Consider the following 22,102-nt stretch of genomic DNA (forward strand, 5'->3'; position numbering starts at 1 on the left):
CTTTGGCCTGTAACTGAGAGACTATCCCCAGGTTTACAGGACCGTACACGTAATCTTAAACACAGTTAAAGAAAATTATAACCAGTTTTGAGTTTTCCTCCAGGCTTCCATTTTTATAAGTAATTTAGAGTTTGAAAATAGTAAGATTATATCAGAAATAAGGCAAAATACATATCCAACAGGACTTTGAAGAGGCTTTATTTCCAGAGAGATAATTCTGCTGCAGATTCTTTCTTTGCTTCTTCTGACTTGAACTGCTCAGGATACCTAAAGGCACAAAGGTTAATTAATCTCTTGGGCAATGCACATGACCAGACTTTTCTGTTGTGCAGCCTGTTTTGATAAAATACAGGAAAGTGGAAAGAGAGTGCAAGGACAAGACAAGACAATTTAAAATAAAGGAAATAGAAGATTGAGAAGAGGAAAGAATAAAGGGGGAGGAATCACTGCTGGGTTTGATTTATTTTTATGAAGACCCTGTCAGTCACAAATCCATTTGAAAATCCACAGTCTTAATGCAATAGAAGATCTTTGAATTAATATTACATATGAAAACTTTAACAAACCTCAGCCTCTGAAAATGTAATAGGGAGTGAAAGAGGAAAGGTAAGGAAGACGTTTTGTCATCAAAAGGCAGTGATTATCCAAACACAGAGTAATGAAGTTTGTTAATTAAAAAAAAAAAATATGCAGAGAAGAAAGAGGTAATGCAAGCCATTTTGACCTAGAAATACAATCTTCACTTGAGCAAATCAAGGAAAACAAATGTGTGCATTGTATATTTAATGATATGTAATTGTTTTAATTAAAACTATTGTGCACCAGCTGCTTGTGCATAAATGCCCCACAGCTTGGGAACATGTCAGTTGTTGACTTTTCAGTTGACTTTTTGCATATATTATATCAAAATGTCCCCACCTGGCCAGGATTTTACTCTTACTGTGCCCCTGACGGTACCCTGTGTATACAGTAAATTCAGGATGCTCAGGATTCAGCAGGCTTTCTGCACATGCAGTGATCAGCTCTATGGAACTGCGTGATGATGTCCTGATGTGCTGGCTTTAGAGGGCATGCATGGATCATCTTGGCTGTAGAACTGATGTGTGGATGCTCAAGGGATTGTCCAGCATTGCCCAAGAGCAGTTCACACCACTGTCCCAACTGAGTTCATCTTACTCTAGAAGTCATGGGTACACTTACATAAAATCCTCAAATCCTCTTCTGACAAAATGTGTGGAAACCCCAATGTGTGGTAATGTTCTGAAATAGAACCCATTTCTTTGCTTTTGATTTCACACACAGTAGGGTTTTGTTTTTCACATCAGGGACTCATTCCCAACCAAGATATATGGGAGAGACTGTGATCAAAATGATACATGTAAAATCTGGTGTTGTCACTGATTTGGAAATCTTTGGGTAGTTTCAGTGCTCTGGCACTGCAGGGCCAGCCAGTTCCTCTTTGTCAACATCAACCACTTAATGTGGCCATATCTGTATGGATGGGTGCAAAGAGGCTCCTCATGCTCTGCACTAGTCAGGTACAAGCTGATCCTCTCTGGCGGGTATTTTAGCAGAGCACCACGCTATGGCTAATCCACTGCATGAAGAACAGTGTGGAGAAGGAAGGTGTGTAGACAACTCTGTCCTTCCAGCACCTGCTTGGGTAGAGATGTCCTTTCTTTCTTGGAGAATTTAGGGTTTTTTTAATCTGATTAGCACCTTGTATCTAAAGATGGAAAAAGGCTACAGAAACCCACCTCCTCACTGAACAAGGAGCAGCCCTGACAATTTGTCACTCCAAAATCTCCAGAAATTGATGGCTGAAAAGACTAGCTCAGAAACTAATCAAAAATAATGAGGCCGTGGACATATGAATGGAAATGCAATGCTTAAGACACACACCTGGAACAAACTGCACTGTGGTAGCTATGCAAAATTGGTATATTATGCATCTGAAAGTGTGAGAAATGTGCAGAACAAGCATAAAGGAGTCTGAAACCATGAGAAAGTCATTACTTTGTCCATTGGTAAACATGCTGGAGTTGCAGTAAGACTGCATTTTTCTAGAGGTTTTAATTAGGACGGCCTGACCTTTCAGGGGTTAGTCTGCTCCCAGGTTCATGGCCTGAGCTGATAGGTAGATACATACATGTCTCAATTTATAGACCTCAATTGTCATCATGACATTGATGTTCAGAAAGTAACAAACCTCTTTCTGTAAAAGATTAAGCATGATGTAACAACAGAAACAGCAATAAAGTATTTGCATTAAGGTGAGTGCAGTTTATTTTTCTGAGTACACATACATATTGTTTTGCTTTTATTATTTCAGGTGTAATTTCATCTGGTAATGAAACCCATCATCTCCTGGGTGAATCACCACATGGGTATGGTCACCCAGCAACACTACAGTGATGTAGCTCAGAAACATTTAAAAGTTCCTTAATCCTTTGTGGCTTTTCTCCTCATTACAATTTATAATCAAGTTTTAACAGGTATAAGAAACACAACTGTAAACTGCAAAACAGACAAGTAAAAATCAGTTGGTAAATACATTTATCACTTTTGACTAAACCAAGCAGTTTTGTCATTTATATGTCCTTAATAGCTTTTAGTGTTCACTATTTAATAAAACTTTTATATTTAAATTCAGGCTTTGGTCCTCAAAAAGTACAAACTGCTTAAATTCAGTTCTGGATCCAAACACAAGGATTCACTCAGGCTAATTGTCCCTCAGCGTAGCTTCACTCTGGGAACGATGCAAAACTCCCTGAAGTGAGTAACTGTGCTGTGAGAAACTCTTCCAAGAGTTTCCATCCTACCCCCAAAACTCAAGAGGTAAGACTTAATTTAGCTTTCAGCTTTTTTGCCGACTTGCATGACTTGGATCAGCCTTCCCATTGATGAAGAAGGACCGGTGAAAGCTTTGGGAATTAGTACCAGGTTGAGGAGGCATCTGGTAACGTGGAGTGAGAGGATGAAGGTTTGACCCCACACTTATGTAACACTGAATGCATTTGCTTTAACAGAAGGTCTGATTTTATCCAAGTCAACGGCCAACTCCAATTCATAAATGACACACCTGTCATCCCTCAGTTTCCCCTCAAAATCCTGCGTACCCTCTGTCTCTTTGATGGCTTCCAATAATTATTGCTTGGTTATAGCTAAGGCATTAAAAAATAATTTCTTCTCGCAATAAGCCATCCGCATCATCCTGCCGTGAATTGTTTACAACCATTCCTCGGCACCTCCCAGGGCACTATCAGAGAATTCTTCATTTATTGAAAGTCTTTTGCTGTTTCCAACAGCCCGGGGCAGTGTCTCGGTCGCGATAAGGTGGGCACAACCCGCTATCACACTCCCCGCCGGGGGCCGGCCCGATTCTGCCGAGTCATCCTGCCTTCGCCGCGGCGGCGGCGGGCGGGGGGGCGGCGGCGGCGACTCCTCGCGAGATCGCGGCGGCTATAAAGGGGGCGGCGCGGGGGGGGGCTGCTGCAGTCTGCGGGTGCCTTGTGATACTGGTGGCTGCCGGCTCCTCGGGTGAGTGTGGGGGAGCTGCGTGGGTGCGGGCTCGCCGCGGGGCGGTGTTCATTTGGGGGGTAGCACAGCGCGGGTTTGCACAGCGCGGGTTTTCCCCTTTTTTTTTTTTTGGTTGCTTTTCTTCTGTCTGCTTTCCCCTCCCCCTCTGCACCGACGGGCTCCTGAGCGCAGCGTGCAGGGCGAGCTCTTGCTCTCTGCATCCCGCCCCCTGAGCTCTGCTGGGGCTGCCGCTCTCTTCCCTTGGTTAGTTGTCCCCCCCTCTTTTTTTTTTGGGGTGGGGGGCAGATCACCCTTTCCTCTGCGCCGGCCTGTATCGCTGTCGCCGTGGTGCCGCCCGGGGAGGAGCCGCGGGGCGATGCCGGAGCGGGGAGCAGCGGGGCCCGCCGGGAGCGGAGCGGCCTCGCAGCGCGGCCCCACACCCCCCGCCCCGGCCCTGCTGCGCTGGAGGCTCCGGCTGAACGCGGGGCGACCGGGATTTCGCTGCGAAGTCTTTAAAACAAAAAAAAACCAAAGTGCTGGGTGCAGCTTGGTGGGGGCATGTGAGGGGGCAGGCGTGCCCGTCAGGGCGCGGTGTCGTGGCCCCCAGCGGCGGGGGTCGGTTCGGTGGCGGTGCGGAGCGTTCGCAGCCGAAGGCGCTCGGCGGTCTGTGTGTCGGTGGCTGCGGTGTACGAGAACCGGGAGACTCGTGGCCGGATCGCGCTCTCCAGACCGCAGCTCAGTACCTTAACCGCGTCTTTGTGAGAGTCTGAAGGTAGCGCAGCGGAAGGCAGAGGGTGTGTTTTGAAATAGCCTTTCACTTTTGTTCAAGGTATCCTAAAGGTATGAATCGCTAGTTAAGAGTGCAGGCCTGGCTTATTATAATTGCAGTTTGAAGATAATTAAGGCTGTGTGCAGTTACGAGCAGCAGAAAGATCCTCGGACCTGATTCAAGGGTACTTGATTTGCAGTGCCCAATCTCCGTTCCTCTAGAATGAAAGGAAGTAGCAATGAGGCTGTGGTCTGTCCCTCTGGGTGAAGAAATGCTGTGGCTAAAATTCCAAGCTGGACATGTGTAACCCCGCACCCCCGAAAAGCAGAAATGTTGGCAGGTCGCAGTAGGTGCTCTGAGGAAAGCAGGTGGTTCTCTGGCAGTACAAAGCAACTGAAATCTCCTGCCAGTGTTAAAGACTTTCATGTTACCTAAAAAGGGGACAATAACTTGTAATTTAGAAAAGGGAAGTATTAAAAGAGCAACCTGACAGTTTTTATTTGACATTGAATACCTATTAAAATACTCCAGGGTGTTACTGATGGAACAAATATAGGAGGACTGGTGTAGTACGGAGCAAAAGGATGACCTTGAGCAATGGAAAATAATGTCATTGAATGACAGAATATGGGGTCATGCACCCCAGATAAAACGGCTCTTCTTATAAAACTCCCTGGTTGGAGGCATCTCAAATATTGTGCAATAGCTGTCCCCTGTCCCTCTTACAGAACTGGGGTTTCAGAATTGTACCTGCATCCATAGCTACATGCACAGTCCTGTGAAAACTCTGTAGTTCTGGCCACCTCCATTCATAAGACTTCCTCCTAGTCTGCTGCAGTTGAAGACTAAAAACCCGTGGATGAACAGGGGCATAAAGAGCTTTGTTACAAAAGGCGGTTAGAAGTGTTGAACCTATTGGCACTCCTCAAAATGAAAACTGAGAGTTAGATGATTACTGTCTATATACTGTCAGGGTATGTAAGAGAAACTTTCAAAGGTAAAATCATTAGGAAAAAGACTAAATTTGGATGGAAAGCTAAATGCTTGTGACTGTGGGGCTAGTTCTCCAGGAAGAAAGTGGCTGGCCAGGGGGAAGGAGCCAAGAAATGAGGTGCTCTCAACTTTTTTTAGAGTGAACTTAGTGCCTTGCAGGCAGGACTTGGAAGAATCCTTGAATCTCGTCTTTCCTTAGCAACATGAGACTCATGCTAACCTTTCAGCTGTGTTTTTATCTCCAAGGCAGCTAGTGCTTGTAGCTGTGTATAGAATGACTTAAGATTTTGCAAGTTGAACAAACAAGGTTCATAAAGTTGTTTCTTTGAACGATGATGCTCTGGAAGTATCAAGAATTCTAAAGTGATATACTGCATTCCCAGACTGAGCAAAAATACTGTACAGGGCATATTACAAATGACCAGCTCTTAGGGCGGGCAGCCAGAAGTAGAGTTCTCTTGTCCTTGTGTACCCTCTTACTTTTTCATTAGACTTCGAGGGGGAAGCAACCTGGGTGTACTCATTTAAAATTGGTGAAATTTTAATTGCTAATATAGAGTGTGATTCCCATGATAACCATGAGACTTTCGAGTTGCAAATGAAACAAGGTTAAGTTGTTCAAAAGGCTAAAGTGTAGTTATGCAGAGTACTATTCTCTGGGGATTAATAAAAGTTATTTTCTTCTGGAATCAACAGAAAGACAAAGTTTGAGGTCTTAAATTCCCTTGTGAAATTGAAGAGTCTCCTCATCCAAGATTCTAAGAGACTGTAATGCATTCACTAAGTGGAATGGGAGACTTAGTACTGCTAAAACTCTAGGCTAGCCCTTTTCCAGACTCTTGAGCTGTTATTGGTCAAAGATAACCATTAGGAGGCTAATGAGCCATAGATCTTGAAGTGCTAGTAATCGATGTAGTGGCTTGGTCTGGATATCTAGGCTGTGATTATTGAACTGCATCTTAACTGTGCTGCTGCTTTAGTAAAAAAATGTTAGTGCTTTGACTGGTTTACTCAGGTGACAAAGCTTAAAACTAATTTCAGTCTTAAGCCTTGTGTTGCAAGACAAACTGTCTGGTGTTCAATTTAAATTGGTAAGGTGCTTTGAATAAATGCTTACTTCCTGGTGCAAATGTACTGTTATCTAAACTGTATCATTATTAACTCTTATCTAGATTAAATCAAGATGTCTTCAGGAAAGGCTTTCATTGGGAAACCAGCTCCTGACTTTACTGCCACGGCTGTAATGCCAGATGGACAATTCAAAGACATCAAACTCTCTGACTATAAAGGTAAGTTTATGTGCTTCTCTAATAACACAGATATAATCTGGCCATATGCAGGAGTGGAGGGCATCTAAGGATACATCTTGATTGTGTTTTGAAGTAATAGTAATCACTTGGCAGTAGACTGAGGTGCAGAACTTGTGTAGTGGTTCTTGGTGATGGCTGGAGTATGTTTAGGAAGCTGTCAGCAGCATGGCTGAATGTCCCAGCTATGATAATTGTTGCTAATTAGCATAAAACTCCTCTAAACTGTAATCTTGGATCAGGCTTATTTGTCCTGTCTATCATACTATGAGATTGATATAACATCTCCAAACTATGTGAAACAGAAAAATCTTCTCTTCTTAGGCTTTCTGTCATGGGAAAGTATTCTTTCCTCTAACCAATGAAGTCCCTTTCTCTAGAGTACTGGCAAAATGTTTGCCATACTGAAAAAACTTACCAAAATCAAAGGGAAAGCCTGATGTATTCAAGTACTAATGTGGATGGCTTTAGAAGGACATTTCTAATGAAGCTGTGGCCCTTAGACTGCGTGAGGGTGGTGAGTAGGTATAGACTAGTCACTCGATTAAAATGTCTCCTTGGCTTGCAGCCTTTCAGACCCATGGCACTTCTGCACTCTTAGTCAACAGAGGGTCTTCCAGTGTAGGTACTAGGTGTGCTCTGGGCAGGCCTATGGGAGTGGACCCAGGGGACAGGCATTCACTGTCAAATTTGACAGTCTGGGTTTGGAGACTTAGTTGGGTGGGGTTCTGTGTTACTGGCTGGAGAGTGGTGTGAATGGTACTTGGCTGAAGTGTGAATTCCCTAGGTGCTTTGTGGGCTTGCCACCTATATAGCAAGTCTTAAAATAGGGATCTGTAGTCTACCATTCAATCTTTAAAGGTAGTATTGTATCAAGCCCTTTCTCCTCTATCAGTATTTGAATGGTTGATAATGACTATGACAACTCTTACAAAGGTAAAAGATTAACTGGTTATACTGCTCTTCTAGGAAAATATGTTGTGTTCTTCTTCTACCCCCTGGACTTCACTTTTGTCTGTCCAACTGAAATTATTGCATACAGTGACAGAGCTGATGAATTCAAGAAAATTAACTGTGAAGTAATTGGAGCTTCTGTTGACTCTCACTTTTGTCACCTTGCCTGGTAAGAATCAGCCTTTTAATCTAATGTTCTGCCTTGTCTCAGTTCTTGCAGGACTTCAATCCTGAGTGTATTCAGACTTGCTTACTGAAGTATCAAATAAAGGCCCTTGAACCAGGTCTAGTGCCAGGTACCAGGTGCTTCTGCAGGTAGTGCCAGGTGCTTCTGAACAGAACTGAGCATATACTGTTCAGTTCTTTTGTTGCCTCATGGCTGACCAAGTATGATATTGCAGAAAGGATCAGCTTCTCTTGTACCTTATACTTTATTCTGAACTGTCCATATTTTTAACATTCAAACTTTCTTCTTTTAGGATCAACACTCCTAAGAAACAAGGTGGTTTGGGTACTATGAAAATCCCATTGATTTCTGACACAAAACGTGTCATTTCCAAAGAATATGGAGTACTTAAAGAAGATGAAGGTATTGCATACAGGTAATACACAAGAAGGTAAACTTGCAGTACATAGAGCCTGTGGGATGTTGCAGTACGTAGAGCCTGTCGGGTGAACACAGCTTCCATACACTTGGAACACTGCAGCAAGCTGAAGCTGTTAACTATTCTAGATGTAAATGGCTTTAAGCTATCAAACGCTCCAACAAGGGGAGATGCTACTTGCTTCTCATCAGTGTTTAGACTTTTCGTGGTTTTGGTAAGCTAGATAAATGCTTGCTGCTTCCCTTTGATTACGTATCTGCACAGTGCAGGAGCTGCTGCAAACGTTGGTAATGAAAGACCTACATAGTCATAAAAATGATTACAGGTATTTAGTCATTAAAGTACAGTTTTTCTTTTGAATGTAAGAATGCCTCTCCCTTCAATTCACCTTTTCCTTGGGTTTCTCTTCCATTTTGTTCTTCCACTAGTATCTTCCTTAAATAGGAAGTGTTGGTTTCCTGCATTAGTGTTTTGACTTACCTCCTGTCCCTCCTAGTTTCTGCTGAATGTTAGGCTTTCAACTGCTACTTTTTTGGTGCTATGCATACACTGAAGGTATCAGTTTTTAGGAAGAGGTCAGTAACACTAGGTGACAACTTACTGCCATTCTAGAGTACTGAACCTGAGTTTTTGAAACTCACTTCAATCTAATCAGTCTCTCAAAAGCTGTGTTTAACTTCAGGGCTGGCTTGGTTTTTTAGGGGCCTGTTCATAATTGATGAGAAGGGAATCTTGAGGCAGATAACAATCAATGACCTTCCTGTTGGCCGTTGTGTTGATGAAACCCTCAGACTTGTGCAGGCCTTCCAGTTCACAGATAAACATGGAGAAGGTAAGAGTTCTTCCTCTTTTTAATCTTAAATGTTTTTTCTAGAGAACAGTATTAACTAGGCAGGTTAAATTGAGGTTTACTGAAAGGCACTAAGTACATGCATCGATCTGTGCACAGCAAGTAATTGTCCCTCTTGAAATGCAGCAAGTTCTGTAAAGCTACTTGTTGAAGGACACTATAGTGCAATGTCCATCCTATTCCAGTTCATTGTCCATTGAGTACTTGCTAATGTTGAAATACCACTTAAATCAATTTGGTGCTGGGTGCCTTGTTGAGTGTATAGCAGTTGTCTCTTTCAATGAGACACAGAAAATACTTGAGACAGAAGTGAAGAACATGTAACAACTTAGCCTGCAAGGGTAAGCATAATTTAGACTGCTCTCAGGTTTTGTAGGTTGAGGCCATCAGTACTAATGCAGTGTTTTACACAGTCTGTTAGACAGCACATTTAAATTCCCAGAAAGCCTGCTGATTTTTGTGTCCATGTGTAGTGAGGGGAAAATGGATGAGAGTCTTTGTGTCCAGAGTGGTAAGGTGCTCAAGGCTGGTAGCTTGTCTGCAGGAATTAAAAAAAAAAAAAAAAGGCACTGCAGATGAAAGGTTTGAGCCAGGTTATGAAAACTCAAAATTACTATGTAGGTATTAATAAGTCTTTAGCTGTCATTAACTAATGACATGTCTTGCTGCTGGTGATACTTACCTTGCTTCAGAACTGGTAAATCAATGGCAGATTTTAATAAAGCAAGCTGCTCTTGTGGCTATGCTATAGCCCAAAGAGTCAGTGCTCCTGAACTTGTATGCCATCCTCTGTCAGCTGAGGAGACATCCCTGATATTTGATGGAGCAGTCACATGTCATGCAAATAAAGCCTTTTGGGGTTTACTATGCCCTGGAGTAGTCAAAAGCTTTTCCTCCAGAACTAGGATTGCAGTCTCATCTAAACCAGGATAGACCTGGTTTGGTGCATAGCAACACAGAAGCAGAGAATATTATAGCTAAAATGGCCAGGCTTGTGTGGAACAAGCATTGAGCCTTGTGTGGCTGTGTGCAAGGAAGGCTGTGTCCAAAAAGTGCTGCTCAGGAGTCACTGCAGTGCCTTTGCATCTTGGCTGTATAGGGGAGCTGCAGTTAACTCTTCTTCCCCCTCCCTATTAAACTAGAGAATGGGACTAGGGTTGATTAAAGGTAAGGAGAGAATAGGCTTGACTGGATCCAAGGAGAGAAGTGTACTCTAATAGCTGTAAAGCCTTTCTGACCCAGGCTGCTGGAGTTGGTGTTACCTTCCTGTCAAGCTTCTGTGAAGCTTTTAAAGCAGGGTGGGGAGGGATGCATGCGTAAAGGGCCCACTGTTCCATGGGCAAACACCTCGTTCCTTGGGTGCTACTACCTAGTGAGCAAATAGAAATGAGTGAAAGGAACTGAACATAATGCCACACTGAATAATGCACCTTCTGTATGTTACAAAGATGTATACATGTTTAGAGTTGTTAATGTTGTGTAAAATGTGTTCAGCAGGAGCAGCTGGTAAGACTTAAATGTTCTTATCATTTCAGTGTGCCCAGCTGGCTGGAAGCCTGGCAGTGACACAATCAAGCCTGATGTTCAGAAAAGTAAAGAGTATTTCTCCAAGCAGAAATAAACTTTCAGTCTGAGTGGAAACTAGTATGCCTTACATAAAGAGCAAGCATCAGTTACTGAACTTTGACTAAGTCGTTGTGTCTGAGTCAAGGGATCATGCTGTAGGTATAAACAGTAACTTTTTTACTTGAAGGAAAGTTTGTCCTGTGTCATTACCTTCATAGAAAATGATATCTGTACATCAAGCCCTTGTTGGCTTTAGTGACAAAGCAGTGTATGTGGTTAGCCATGTGTTGCATCTAGAGCAGTGGTATCCTTTTGTAACTCTATTAAACTTGTGGAAAGAGCATACTGTCTACTGTCCTTATGTATAGTAGTTGGGAGCCCTGAAAGCAATGCAGGCTGCACTTCTGAAAGCTCTGTCTACTGAGCTGTCTGTAGACATCTGAATTCCTAAAGGCCTTTTAGAGCTCTGTTGGAATGGAGATACTAATGCTGAGTTTTCATGTTGCAGTAGTAAAGTACACTTTTGCCTTTGCTACTAGGTAAAGGAACACAGCTTGATACTAGTCTGTCAGACTTAAGCAATACTACAGTGCCCAGAGCATGAAGCAGAGATGTGACTGACAGGCTGGGCATATTTGCATGCACTGTGTCAACTGAATCATTTCTGCATCCACTTTAGTCAAAACTATGACTGTTTGTGATAAACTTCAGGGAGTCCAACATTCAGTTTGAACACTGTTTGTACAGGAGTGGAAGACTGGGCTCTCTGGAAAGCAAACTTCCTTGAATATACAACACTTGTCCCTAGTCTCTTTCACTACAAGGAGTGGGAGTGAGAATATGCCAGTTACCCATTAGCTTGTTAGTCATATGATTAAGATCAAAAGAAGGGTGGTAATATAAAATCTGGTACTCAGATGTGCTCAACCTTGTCTCTAATATTTGTATTCCAAATGATTATGTGCATATTGTAAACTCAAAGCACATGACTATGGCCTCAAGTTACGCTAAAGCTGTCTGCTGTGTAGCTTCATGGTTAAAGGTGTTTTGTAATAAAGTCCTGAACTTCAGAGCAGAGGATTGGGCTAAGGAGCTATTGCCTAGCAATATAAGTGAGTTAGAACCCTGCAATCTTTATGTATCTAAAGATTAAACTCTTAAAGGCCAAGACCTTGCATCCAACTTCAGCTCCTCGAGTAGCAAACAAGTTCTGTCCTGCTTAAAGTGAGCAATAACAAAGTCGAGGCCCAGGGCTACTTACATGAGTCAGAAGTGAAAGTTGCATGCCTTGAGTAGCAAACTTGGCTTGTGCAGTTGGGAAAAAACAGACTTATTGCAGAAGCCTTACTACCAAATACTGCAATAAAGACTAAAATATCTAATCCCCTGGGTCTTGCTGAAGTCCCACAAGTCTTCCTGAAGATCTGTGAAAGTGATAATTAGTTGGGTCACTTTTGCTTACTGTTTAAAATCCAAATTATTCTTCTCAAGATAACAAATGAGGCTAACATCCTAGGGTGACATTGAGAAGTAACAGGAGCATTTATATACATGTAGGATAGGGTTCAAGGTAAGTGAATACTAATTAGTATGGCTGAGCACAAAGCTATATTTGTCTGTATAACTGCCTATATATTTGAGCAAGTGAAAATATGGAATAAAGTCAGGGCTAATCTAATGTAAAACTTCCATTAGTTGTATTGGCCATGAAATGTTATACAATTGACTACAGCAGTTCTTTGGGGGGTACAGTACCTTTCCTTCACCATGGACCCCCTTTAAATACCTTTGTGGCCATGGACTGCCAAGACTTAATTCAAGATTTAAAGCACTGGACTGCATCAAATATTTATTTCATTTTTTTCATGAAGGGTCTTCAAATTTGGAGAGAAGGGGAAATAAGTTAATCTGTTAATGCACGCACTCGTATCTTCATTGCAATGATTCCATATGAATTTAAAACAGCATCAACACTCTTGTTCAAATGGCCCACTTTATGGTATTTTAACATGCTAATTTCAAATTTGATGCCAATTTTTACATTAAAATTTGAAAAGTTTTTACAGTTCTTCTCACCACCCCCCTTGCTTGTCTGCATTCAGTCACCGTATATTTTTGTTTATGGGTCCAGGGCCACCACTTGGAGGAACAGACTTCAGCCCCATTGAGGCCCTAGAGAGGGCTGTTGGGTTAGGAAAATGTCTTTAAGAGAAAAACCACCTAGTTAGTGGGTCCCATCAACCATACTAGCACCAAAACTACAACCACATGGAACCATTAATACAAAATATGCATACAAAAGTCACATGAAAATGAAAGCTAGAAGATGATACAAATATTTTACAACTTCACTTAAGCTGTTGGGAAAAAAGAGAACATAGTATGTTTGCATAAATACAACAATGCATTTCATTATGGCTTAATAGGTGGGACTTGTAGAGTCAGAATATATTTTTCAAGTGGTTTCTATGCCTATTAAGATGAGAGCAGAGAATGATTTTTTTGCACAAGTATGTTGTTACAAAAGGCATCAATACTTTCATAGCCCTTTTGGGTTCTGGAAAGTCTGCTTGTAGATAAGCCCAGAAATTTAGAAGGGACTATCCTTTGAACTGCACTTTTTGAGCACCATCTGCAGATATTTCTATGAGCTTGTCCACCTCTGCTGCTGTGTGAGCCCCTCATTCATACACATAAACTGAAAAAGGATCTCTAATCCAGTTTTTGCTTGCATCAGGAGCAGGGAAATATTCACAGAAACTATGCTGCAAATCTTCCAAATGTCATGTAATAAGTGATGTGTCCTCCTTAGACATCTCTTTGTTGGTGGAACCAAGAAAACTTGTGAGGTTTGGAAATGTTGCATAGTTTTGGTTCAATAGGTGATGATGATACAATTTCAGCTTTTTGATCATTGCTTCGATCTTATCTTCAACTTCAAAACCAAATCTTTTCCCCTTGAAGACTTAAGTTCAGCATATTTAAGTGGATGAAGATATCTGAGAGATATGCTGATTTGACTAACCAGGAAAAATCTGTCAAACTATCATCGAGGTGAAAAGTGCTTCTCCATTAGGAATAGTCTTGTCTCTCAGTTCCTAAAAGCAAGACAAAACTTTACCTCGTGATAGTCAACTAATGTCTTGCTGATGTTCACTGTTCATATCTTCCCAAAGCCATTCAAAAAGTCTTGAATTCAGTGATCTGCTTTTTATAAAATTGACTATTTCAACTGATTCATTCAAAGCCTGCTTTAGTTTTTCTGGTATCTTTTTAGCAACTAGAGCTTCTCTGTGTATGCAGCAATGGTACCAAGTCACTGACAGCACCATTTCCTTAATCCATGCTACAAGCCCAGTAAGCTTTCCAGACATTGCTTGCACACTGTCTGTGCTAATGCCAGTGCATTTTGACCACTCCATGTTATGTTCATGCTTTTGTCCAGTTGCAGTGTAAAGTAGGGGGATAGGTGAATTCTTTCTAATAATTGTTCCTTAATATTGGCTGACAAGCCGTCAAATTTGCCTCTTAACTGTGTCATTTGACAAAGGTATTATGGAAGGGTCCTTGGCAGCTTGCTTGCTGATCAATGCAGAAACCATGATTTTTGCAGCAGGTAATGTAAGTTCTTCAGCTATAGTGTGCAGTTTTCTGGTTTTTACTATTAGTTGAGAAACCTCAAATGAGGCCCTCACTGCTTGTGCACCAGCTGCAGTCTTTTTTACCATTTTCTTACCTTTCTGAAGCTCACGTTCCCTTCTTTTGAAAAAAATCAATGTTCTTTGTGGCATGTTCCTTATGTTTAGTATCGAGATGTCTTTGCAGTTCTGATGGTTTCATAGCCTTGTTTGACAGTACCTTGTAACAGCACATGCTGTGGGAGTTGCTTGTCCTCGGGGCCTGTACACGTGAAGCCAATCAACAGATATTCCTTCCTATAACAGTGATACTTTTTTAAAATGACTGGAAGCCTGACTTTCCTTTGAGTAAGATGCACCCTCATCAACACCATCAGTCCCTTTGTGTTTCAAATTCAGCCAGCGATCCATCCTGATGCTAAACCAAAATGCGCTGTCATGAAATCCACTGCAGCAATATCAAGAATCCACCTTGACAAACAATAACCAAATGATTAGCGGAGACCAAAGATGATTATGAAATCAGTCTGAACGCTCACTCACACTGACACTGACTGACTCTGCTTTCTCTGCCCGGTGGTTTCTAACTATCCATGCAATAGCAAGAAACGTCACATGCTTTCTCTTTGCCACTCAATGTCATTCACTTGCATGTTCTCAGCATGTGCAGAAATACCAGATACAGCTATTTGTCATCAGACAGCTACCCTCATAGTTGATTTATACCTCGGATTGTTTTTAATTGAGGCAATAGGTTAAAAAAAGCCAAGGTTTACAAAACAAGCATGGAAAATTAATAATATTTTGTTCTCTTTCCCATTCTGTCTTGCTTTCATTCATTCACTCATTCGTTCATTCAGATTTAACTGCAAAAACCCATTTCTTTAAGCCAGGGGTGGGGAACCTTTTTTCTGCCAAGGGCTATTTGGATATAACATCATTTGCGGACGGATGGACGCAAGCAAGCAAGCGCAAGCAAGCAGTTGCAAATCAACTTATGTAAGCAGATATTCCAAAAAAACACGTTACCTTTGTTGCTCAATAAAAAAAGCTGCAACCAATGTATTTAATTCAAAGTATAACACTATCTGCTAATCAATTGCACTCCTCTAATGCAAGCTATTAGCACCTGCCCTTGTGTCATCTCCCAAAGTGCAAATAAAAATGTCTTGAACCTAATTAGGTTTACAGTATCTGGCATTCATCCTAAACAATTTATCAGGCCTTGAGGGGCGGCACTGGGACTGGCAGAGCACCTTCATGCTTGTTACTGGAGGCCAGCCCTGAAGAGCCCAGCGATGGAAGGATTTGCTGGTGAATCTGAGAGCTGAGGAGAGTCACCCGGCAAAGGTGAGAGTGCTGCTACCTCTCATGCACATCAGGGCAGTCATGGGGCTTGAGTATGAGAGGAGCATTGAGGGGAAGGGGCTGTGGGAAAAGAAGGTGCAGTGCTTGCTACCGGCCAGGCCAAATGTTTCCGGGCTGGATGTTCCCCACCCCTGCTTTAAGCCTTAACAGACCCCCTGTGATGACATCGCAGCTACCCAGGGGGTCTGTGGACTACAGGTTGAGAACCACTGCTTCAAGTGTATTCACTGTTTGAACGTAAAAAATGCATTTAAAAGGAACAGACTTACGAGCTCCACTCTCGCCTACCTCTTGTAGGGGATAGATGGGTTCTCTCACATTCTGGGCTTAGAGCTCCCTCCCAAAAGGCATAGGGAGTCTTAATGCGCCCACCCCAGGCCCTCGCAGGAAGAGGGTCTGGCGGCGCAGCCCCCAGCTGCTTATGGCGCCTCCCCCCGGCTCAGGCGGGTCCCACCCTCCCCTCAGCGGAGGCCTCGCGCCGCCCGCGCTTTTCCGCGCGCGGGGGCCGGGGATTGGCTGCGGTCGGGGGCGCGCGGGCGGTGCCCCGCCTCCCTGCCCGGGGCGGCGGCCATCGGCTGCGGGGGGAAGAGCGGGCGGGGGGGGGCCTCAAAAATACCTGTTGTCTTCGTTTATTTAGCTCATTCCTCTGTGGAACGTGTTTCACTCGATACCTTATTTCCTTTGCGTACTGGTCGTGTGGAGACTCCAGTTCTGACAGGAAGTTTTTATTAGCTTTTGACCCTGCTAACGCAGTTATGTTCACTTCTGCTTTGAGTGGTATCTCATATTGTCCAACAACATATTTTTAATACCTCCCACCTTTTAAATGTCCCAACAGTAATAGTTGCGTTCATGTGTTAATTCTCCTATTTTGAAAAGTGGTTAAGCTTGATCACTACTTACATACCTATTAATTCAGAAAAAATGCTGTGACTGAGGGAAATATTTCGGTTATAATTGGTCTGCTGCTGTCCACTTGGGGTTGGTAACACTGAGGCACTGACAACGGTGTGTATTTAAACATCGTAGTCACTGGTGAACAGTGACAATGTGGAAATTCAAAACAGCCAAGAAACAAAATACCTGTGGGTTAGGAACTGTTACATGCTTGCACCAAATGGTTGACTGTGGGAATTAATGCAATTAAACAATTTTTCTTTATTCTTCAGCCATGTAAAGCATTCGTGGGAATGCTTACCATGCTATCATTTTAATGTTTCTGAGAGTATAACACACAAAACCTCTTCAAATCAAAGAGTCGGGGTTTGTTTATTTGCTTAATACTGATTCAGGTGTAGCTTGGAATTTCCATTAAGTGTTCTGGGGATTACATGCTGCTTCTAGTATTGTGACATCTCAGACTGGTGTAACTTTTATGAGATTCAAATAACTATATTTCTCATTTATTGAGGAACATTCTTCACATACCAAAATGCATTATTGTATTTTCACTACAGTTATGGACTGGTTTTGCTTTCATTATCAGTGGGTGCCATATTTCCCAGTGAGGTAAAAAACACATCAGCAGTTCTGACTTTTGGTGACGAGACCGATAGCTGTTACAGTACCATGGGCTGCTTAGTGGGATTTTCTCCGAAGATGCATACAGCAGATATTATTTGGAAAGGACAGAATCATGAATGCGATGCTTGCTTTTTTATAATGTGTGAGTGATTGCACATTTTTTTTCTGGTTTGTATGCAATCTAGAAAACCTTTTTCCTTATTTTTTTGTAATAATATTATAAAAATAACCTTGTATTCATTAATTTATTTAGAATATCTTACTCAGTTGGACAAAGGGAAATGGAAACATCTTACTGTGTCATTTCTCTTTGTAGCTGATTACTATGATTACTGGGGGTTTATATAACTGGCTTGCTGCTTTGCAAAAGAACATTTTACAGGCATATGAAGTTTCAGTCTTAAAATAATCCCTGAAAAATTAATTTGGTTCAGTTTAAATACCTGTATGTATCTTTTACAGATTTTTACAGAAATTTATGGTAATGTATTGCTCTCAAAAGCAGAGTGCCAATAAACAAATAAACTAGCAGTCATCTACTGACAATATGATAGTGAAATTGGCTATATTTTAATATATTTATATTGGGTTTGAGGGCTGAACAATACAGCACCAGGTGCCTACACTAGTAAGCAGCTATAGTAGGTGTAATTATATAAACATATATGAGATTTTACCTGTTTGGTGAGATCTGTAAAACTTAAAACTGTACATAATTAAATATTATTTCAAAATTGTACGCAACAGTAGCTAACAAGCAAACGCTTGTCAGTCTTTAAAACTGCACTTTTACCAGCTGTGTTGAAGTAGCCCTGACATCACCTCTCAGGTGGTGTGGTGTTGCCCTCAAAATCAATGGCGAAGGTCCTATTCACTGCAGTTTTACAGACAATGGCTTTTAGGTTCTACTTTGTCTGATCTTACTGAAGAATGAGTACAAGTGGAAGGAAATTAATCTTCTACACTGTGGTGGGTTGACCCCGGCTGGGCACCAGGTACCCACCAAAGCTGCTCTATCACTCCCCTCCTCAGCTGGACAGGGGAGAGAAAATATAACGAAAGGCTTGTGGGTCAGGATAAAGACAGGAAGATCGTTCAGCAATTACCATCATGGGCAAAACAGACAACTTGGGGAAAGTAACTTGATTACCAATCAAATCAGAGCAGGATAACGAGAAATAAACACTAAATCTTAAAACATCTTTCCCCCCCCTTTATCCCAGGCTTAACTTCACTCCCAATTTTCTCTACCTCCTTCCCCCCGGCAGTGCAGGGGATGGGGGTTGCAGTCAGTTCATCACCCGTTGTCTCTGCCACTCCTTCCTCCTCTGGGGGAGGACTCCTCACACTCTTCCCCTGCTACAACATGTGTCCTTCCCACGGGCTGCAGTTCTTCATGAACTGCTCCAGCGTGGGTCCCTCCCACAGGGTGCAGTCCTTCAGGCACAGACTGTTCCCGTGTGGGTCCCCCATGGGGTCACCAGTCCTGCCAGCAAACCTGCTCCAGCGCGGGCTCCTCTCTCCACGGGGCCACAGGTCCTGCCAGGAGCCTGATCCAGCACAGACTTCCCACAGGGTCACAGTCTCCTTCAGGTGCATCCACCTGCTCTGGCGTGGGGTCCTCCTCGTGCTGCAGGTGGATCTCTGCTCCAGCATTAACCTCCATGGGTGCAGGGCACAGCTGCCTCACCATGGGCTGCACCACGGGCTGCCGGGGAATCCCTGCTCTGGTGCCTGGAGCATCTCCTCCCCCTCCTTCCTCACTGACCTTGGTGTCTGCTGAGTTGTTTCTCTGACATATTCTCACTCCTCTCTCTGGTTTCAATTACTGTCCCACAGTTTCTTTTCCCCCTTCCTTAAATATGTTACCCCAGAGATGCTGCCACCGTCGCTGATGGGCTCAGCCATGGCCAGTGGTGGGCCTGTCTTGGAGCCAGCTGGCATTGGCTCCATTGGCCATGGGGGAAGCTTCTAGAAGCTTCTCACAGAAGCACCCCTGTAGCCCTGTCGCTACCAAAACCTTGCCAAACAAACCCCCCACATATGCATTGTGTTCTTCATATATTATCTAAAATTAAGAATATTTACTCCCTTATTTTTGTGATAGATATCTGTAATTAAGTTTTCAGAGAATAGCATTTGTATAAGAACAACAGGATTTTTTTGGTATGTGTAATACAAAATAGTGCATCAGACAAATTCTATATATTATACGTTTATTGTAGAAGACATAGAATGTGATTTTCGATATCTGACATAGAGGACCTAACCTTTACTAGATTTTTTACATCTGAGTATCTTATTTCAAAATTTAAAAATGCATATTTCAGATGTTTATAAGAAAAAATTGCTTACTAATGTATAAAGAATTAGCACTGTTACAAAATGAGTTTCTCACAGGTTTTGAAAAATACTCTAAAAAGTTACTAAATTTAAAAAGTACTGTTTTCTTAACAAGTACTCCAGCCTTTTTATCAGGCCTTTGATTAATAGGTTATCGGATTGTCCAGCAAGTCAATACAGTTCAAAGAACAGAAGCAAGTAGTTTACATCTCGCAGGTATTGCAAAATGATGCACTTTGGTTAGGAAAGTATGTTTACAAAAGCCCCACAACTGTACTTTTTAGTAATGTTATACATCAAAAGAACAGTCATGTAAAGATTTTGTTAAAATAATGGTGTTTATCATACGAATAGTTTGAAAAATATTATATATAGCCTCTGAAATTTTCAGTGGGTCTGATGTTCAGTATTAAATGACAGTGTAAATATATGTTCTGAAGTATCTTGCTAGACAGATAAATCATAGAGGACTTAAAACAGAAACGTGTTTGCAAAGGGTGAAATGAGGTAAGTGCAGAGGAGTGGTGCGATGCCACAGGGCAGTTCGCTCTGTCCAGTGTAGTAGGAATGCAACACACTCGGACATCAATTCAGAAAGCTGTCACTGTCTTTTTTTGATACAAATCAATGGTACATACAAAAAGAAGACTGAACTAGGAAATCGAAGAAATAGCAGGTATCTTTTTGATCATTAATGTATTGGCTTCTATTTTTAATACCAGAAGAGAAAAAACAGATTAATTTGCCTTTAATGTACAGTCAGAACTGACTTGACTTTGGCTGTCAATGTGTCTGTATCAGGTCACTAGTCAGTGTCTTCACCTGTAACACTGGTGTAATTTAAGCACCTTAAGAATACAGGAGTATGCTATTACAGAATGGCTTTATAGGCCAAAGCCTGTGCAGATCAAACGACTCTGCATGATCAACTAATCTGTGTTGCACCCCTTACGTGGCTGCAGGGGAACAGGCTGCCATCATGCTGTGAACTGTTTGCAGTGTTCCTGGGCAAGAGATGTGCCTGTGGCAAGCTCTTCTCACCACGCCTAGTGATGATAGGCTTGGACTTTAATGTGAAACTTGGCTCTTTCACCTGAAACTTTGTACATATTATGGGAAACGTGTCTGAATTTAGATTGTTCCTGTGCAAGATACTATTTGACCATAGATCTATGAATATATGTGGTCATTAATATTGCACTGTCCTGTGAAACTGTGAGCCCAGTAGGTTTATGTTCCATATTCTGCAACAACATATTTTTGAAGTATCTGCACTGAAATGAGATTAATATCCTTTGTCAAGAGAGAAAAAAGTCTTTAATCTACACTTAATAAAACAATGTAATTTAAAATGAATGTATTTCATCAAATTCACTTTTCACAAAAAATAAGGTGAATTTCTTTTTCATTTTTATTGCTGTAGTTTTTTATATTTTGGAAGACAAGCCTGTTAAAAAAAAGATTGAAGCAACAGTAAATGGTTCAGGAAGACTAGTCAGAACAATACTAGAAAAAGGGTTATGACGTGAAATTAAAACCTAAAACTAGCTAATTCCTTTAAAATGAATAAGAGATTTTATGCATTCATAGAAAAACTAATGATTCTGCATAAATTTAAGATTCTGTAGGTTATTTTTCAACACAGAAAATCCCCTTACCCCTTCCTGTCTAATTTACTTATAGGAATTATCCTATCCCATGCTTTGTTTTACTTGAGGAAAAAAAAAAAAAACCAGAGCAACTTAGTATAAAGGTGTTTGATTTCCAGAAACTTGGAAGACAGAAAAAAATCAAATTCTCTTTCAAAATTTCCTTTAGGAAGTGTTTTGGGGAAATAAAACATACGCAGTTGTTAAAAATAAAATTGCCTGCTCACTGAATTATGAAAACATCAACAAAAATAACAAAATGAGAAATGTATTATAGATTTAATATTAATGAATGATAGTTATGTAATTTATTTTTTCAGGAAGTAGCCATTTCAAATACTTTTATACATATGTAATTACATTTTGCAGTTGTGGTATATTATTTGAGAGATTTTAAACATTCCACTAAAATATCTTATTCCTCATTCTATGACAAAGTATTTCCTTTTTTAAATTTCCCACCATATTTCCCATTATTGTGTTTCAGTTATTGGGAAACAAAAATACCACCTCATTTTTTCATCTAAAGTACTGTTTTTCTAAGGAATGTGAACATCTCTCTGTTTTTTCAGTTGCAGAGAGAAAAGAAAAGCCTGTTTGTGTTCCTTGGTTCTTTCTGTTTCCTCCTTGAAAACTTAGAAGGGAAGTGCTCTGTTCACTTTCTAAGGCAAACGTGATGGATGATCTGTCACAGGATATATGATATGACAGGAAGCAAACTTAATGGCAAAAAACTCTCACGAATACATTTGTCCATTTTGGGAGATGAATTTGTGAAAGTTAAGGTTACAGAGGTACAACTGGCTCTCTGCTGCAGTAAATGGCAAAACCCACTTCCCCTTAGAGGAAGAACTTTGGAACTTGCTGCTGAACTCGGTACTCAAAGCTAACTTTTTAAACGTACATTTTGCATGGGGCTGAACAAAGAGTGCTGATAACCACAGTGGCGCTGATCAGTAGCTGCCACTTCTTGTTTTTAGAAATATGGAAGTCTTTACTCAGATTTATTATTTCAGT

The 22,102-nt window shown here is 41.5% G+C and overlaps 1 protein-coding gene and 1 long non-coding RNA gene across 2 annotated transcripts; one reads left to right on the plus strand and one right to left on the minus strand.

The window, feature by feature from the left end:
• Window positions 1-85: 85 nt before the first annotated feature.
• Window positions 86-1,456, minus strand: LOC141926438 (uncharacterized). Its single transcript, XR_012624122.1, has 2 exons — window positions 919-1,456; window positions 86-267 (listed from the first exon to the last, which is right to left on the minus strand). It is a non-coding gene; the product is annotated as an uncharacterized LOC141926438 (long non-coding RNA).
• Window positions 1,457-3,440: 1,984 nt separating this feature from the next.
• Window positions 3,441-10,906, plus strand: PRDX1 (peroxiredoxin 1). Its single transcript, XM_074832161.1, has 6 exons — window positions 3,441-3,540; window positions 6,454-6,570; window positions 7,558-7,711; window positions 8,022-8,144; window positions 8,849-8,979; window positions 10,533-10,906. The coding sequence occupies exons 2-6, from the start codon at window positions 6,465-6,467 to the stop codon at window positions 10,616-10,618; spliced, it is 600 nt and encodes a 199-aa protein (XP_074688262.1). The 5' UTR covers window positions 3,441-3,540; window positions 6,454-6,464; the 3' UTR covers window positions 10,619-10,906.
• Window positions 10,907-22,102: the final 11,196 nt, after the last annotated feature.

This window comes from Strix aluco, chromosome 8 (assembly GCF_031877795.1).
Source record: "Strix aluco isolate bStrAlu1 chromosome 8, bStrAlu1.hap1, whole genome shotgun sequence".
NCBI classification, from domain to species: Eukaryota; Metazoa; Chordata; class Aves; order Strigiformes; family Strigidae; genus Strix; species Strix aluco.

Coding starts and splice junctions, on each gene's coding strand:
- PRDX1 (XM_074832161.1), top strand. CDS start 6,465: ATGTCTTCAGGAAAGGCTTTCATTGGGAAACCAGCTCCTGACTTTACT. Junction 8,145..8,848: donor GATGAAGGTATTGCATACAG/GTAATACACAAG, acceptor TTGGTTTTTTAG/GGGCCTGTTCATAATTGATG. Junction 8,980..10,532: donor CACAGATAAACATGGAGAAG/GTAAGAGTTCTT, acceptor TTATCATTTCAG/TGTGCCCAGCTGGCTGGAAG.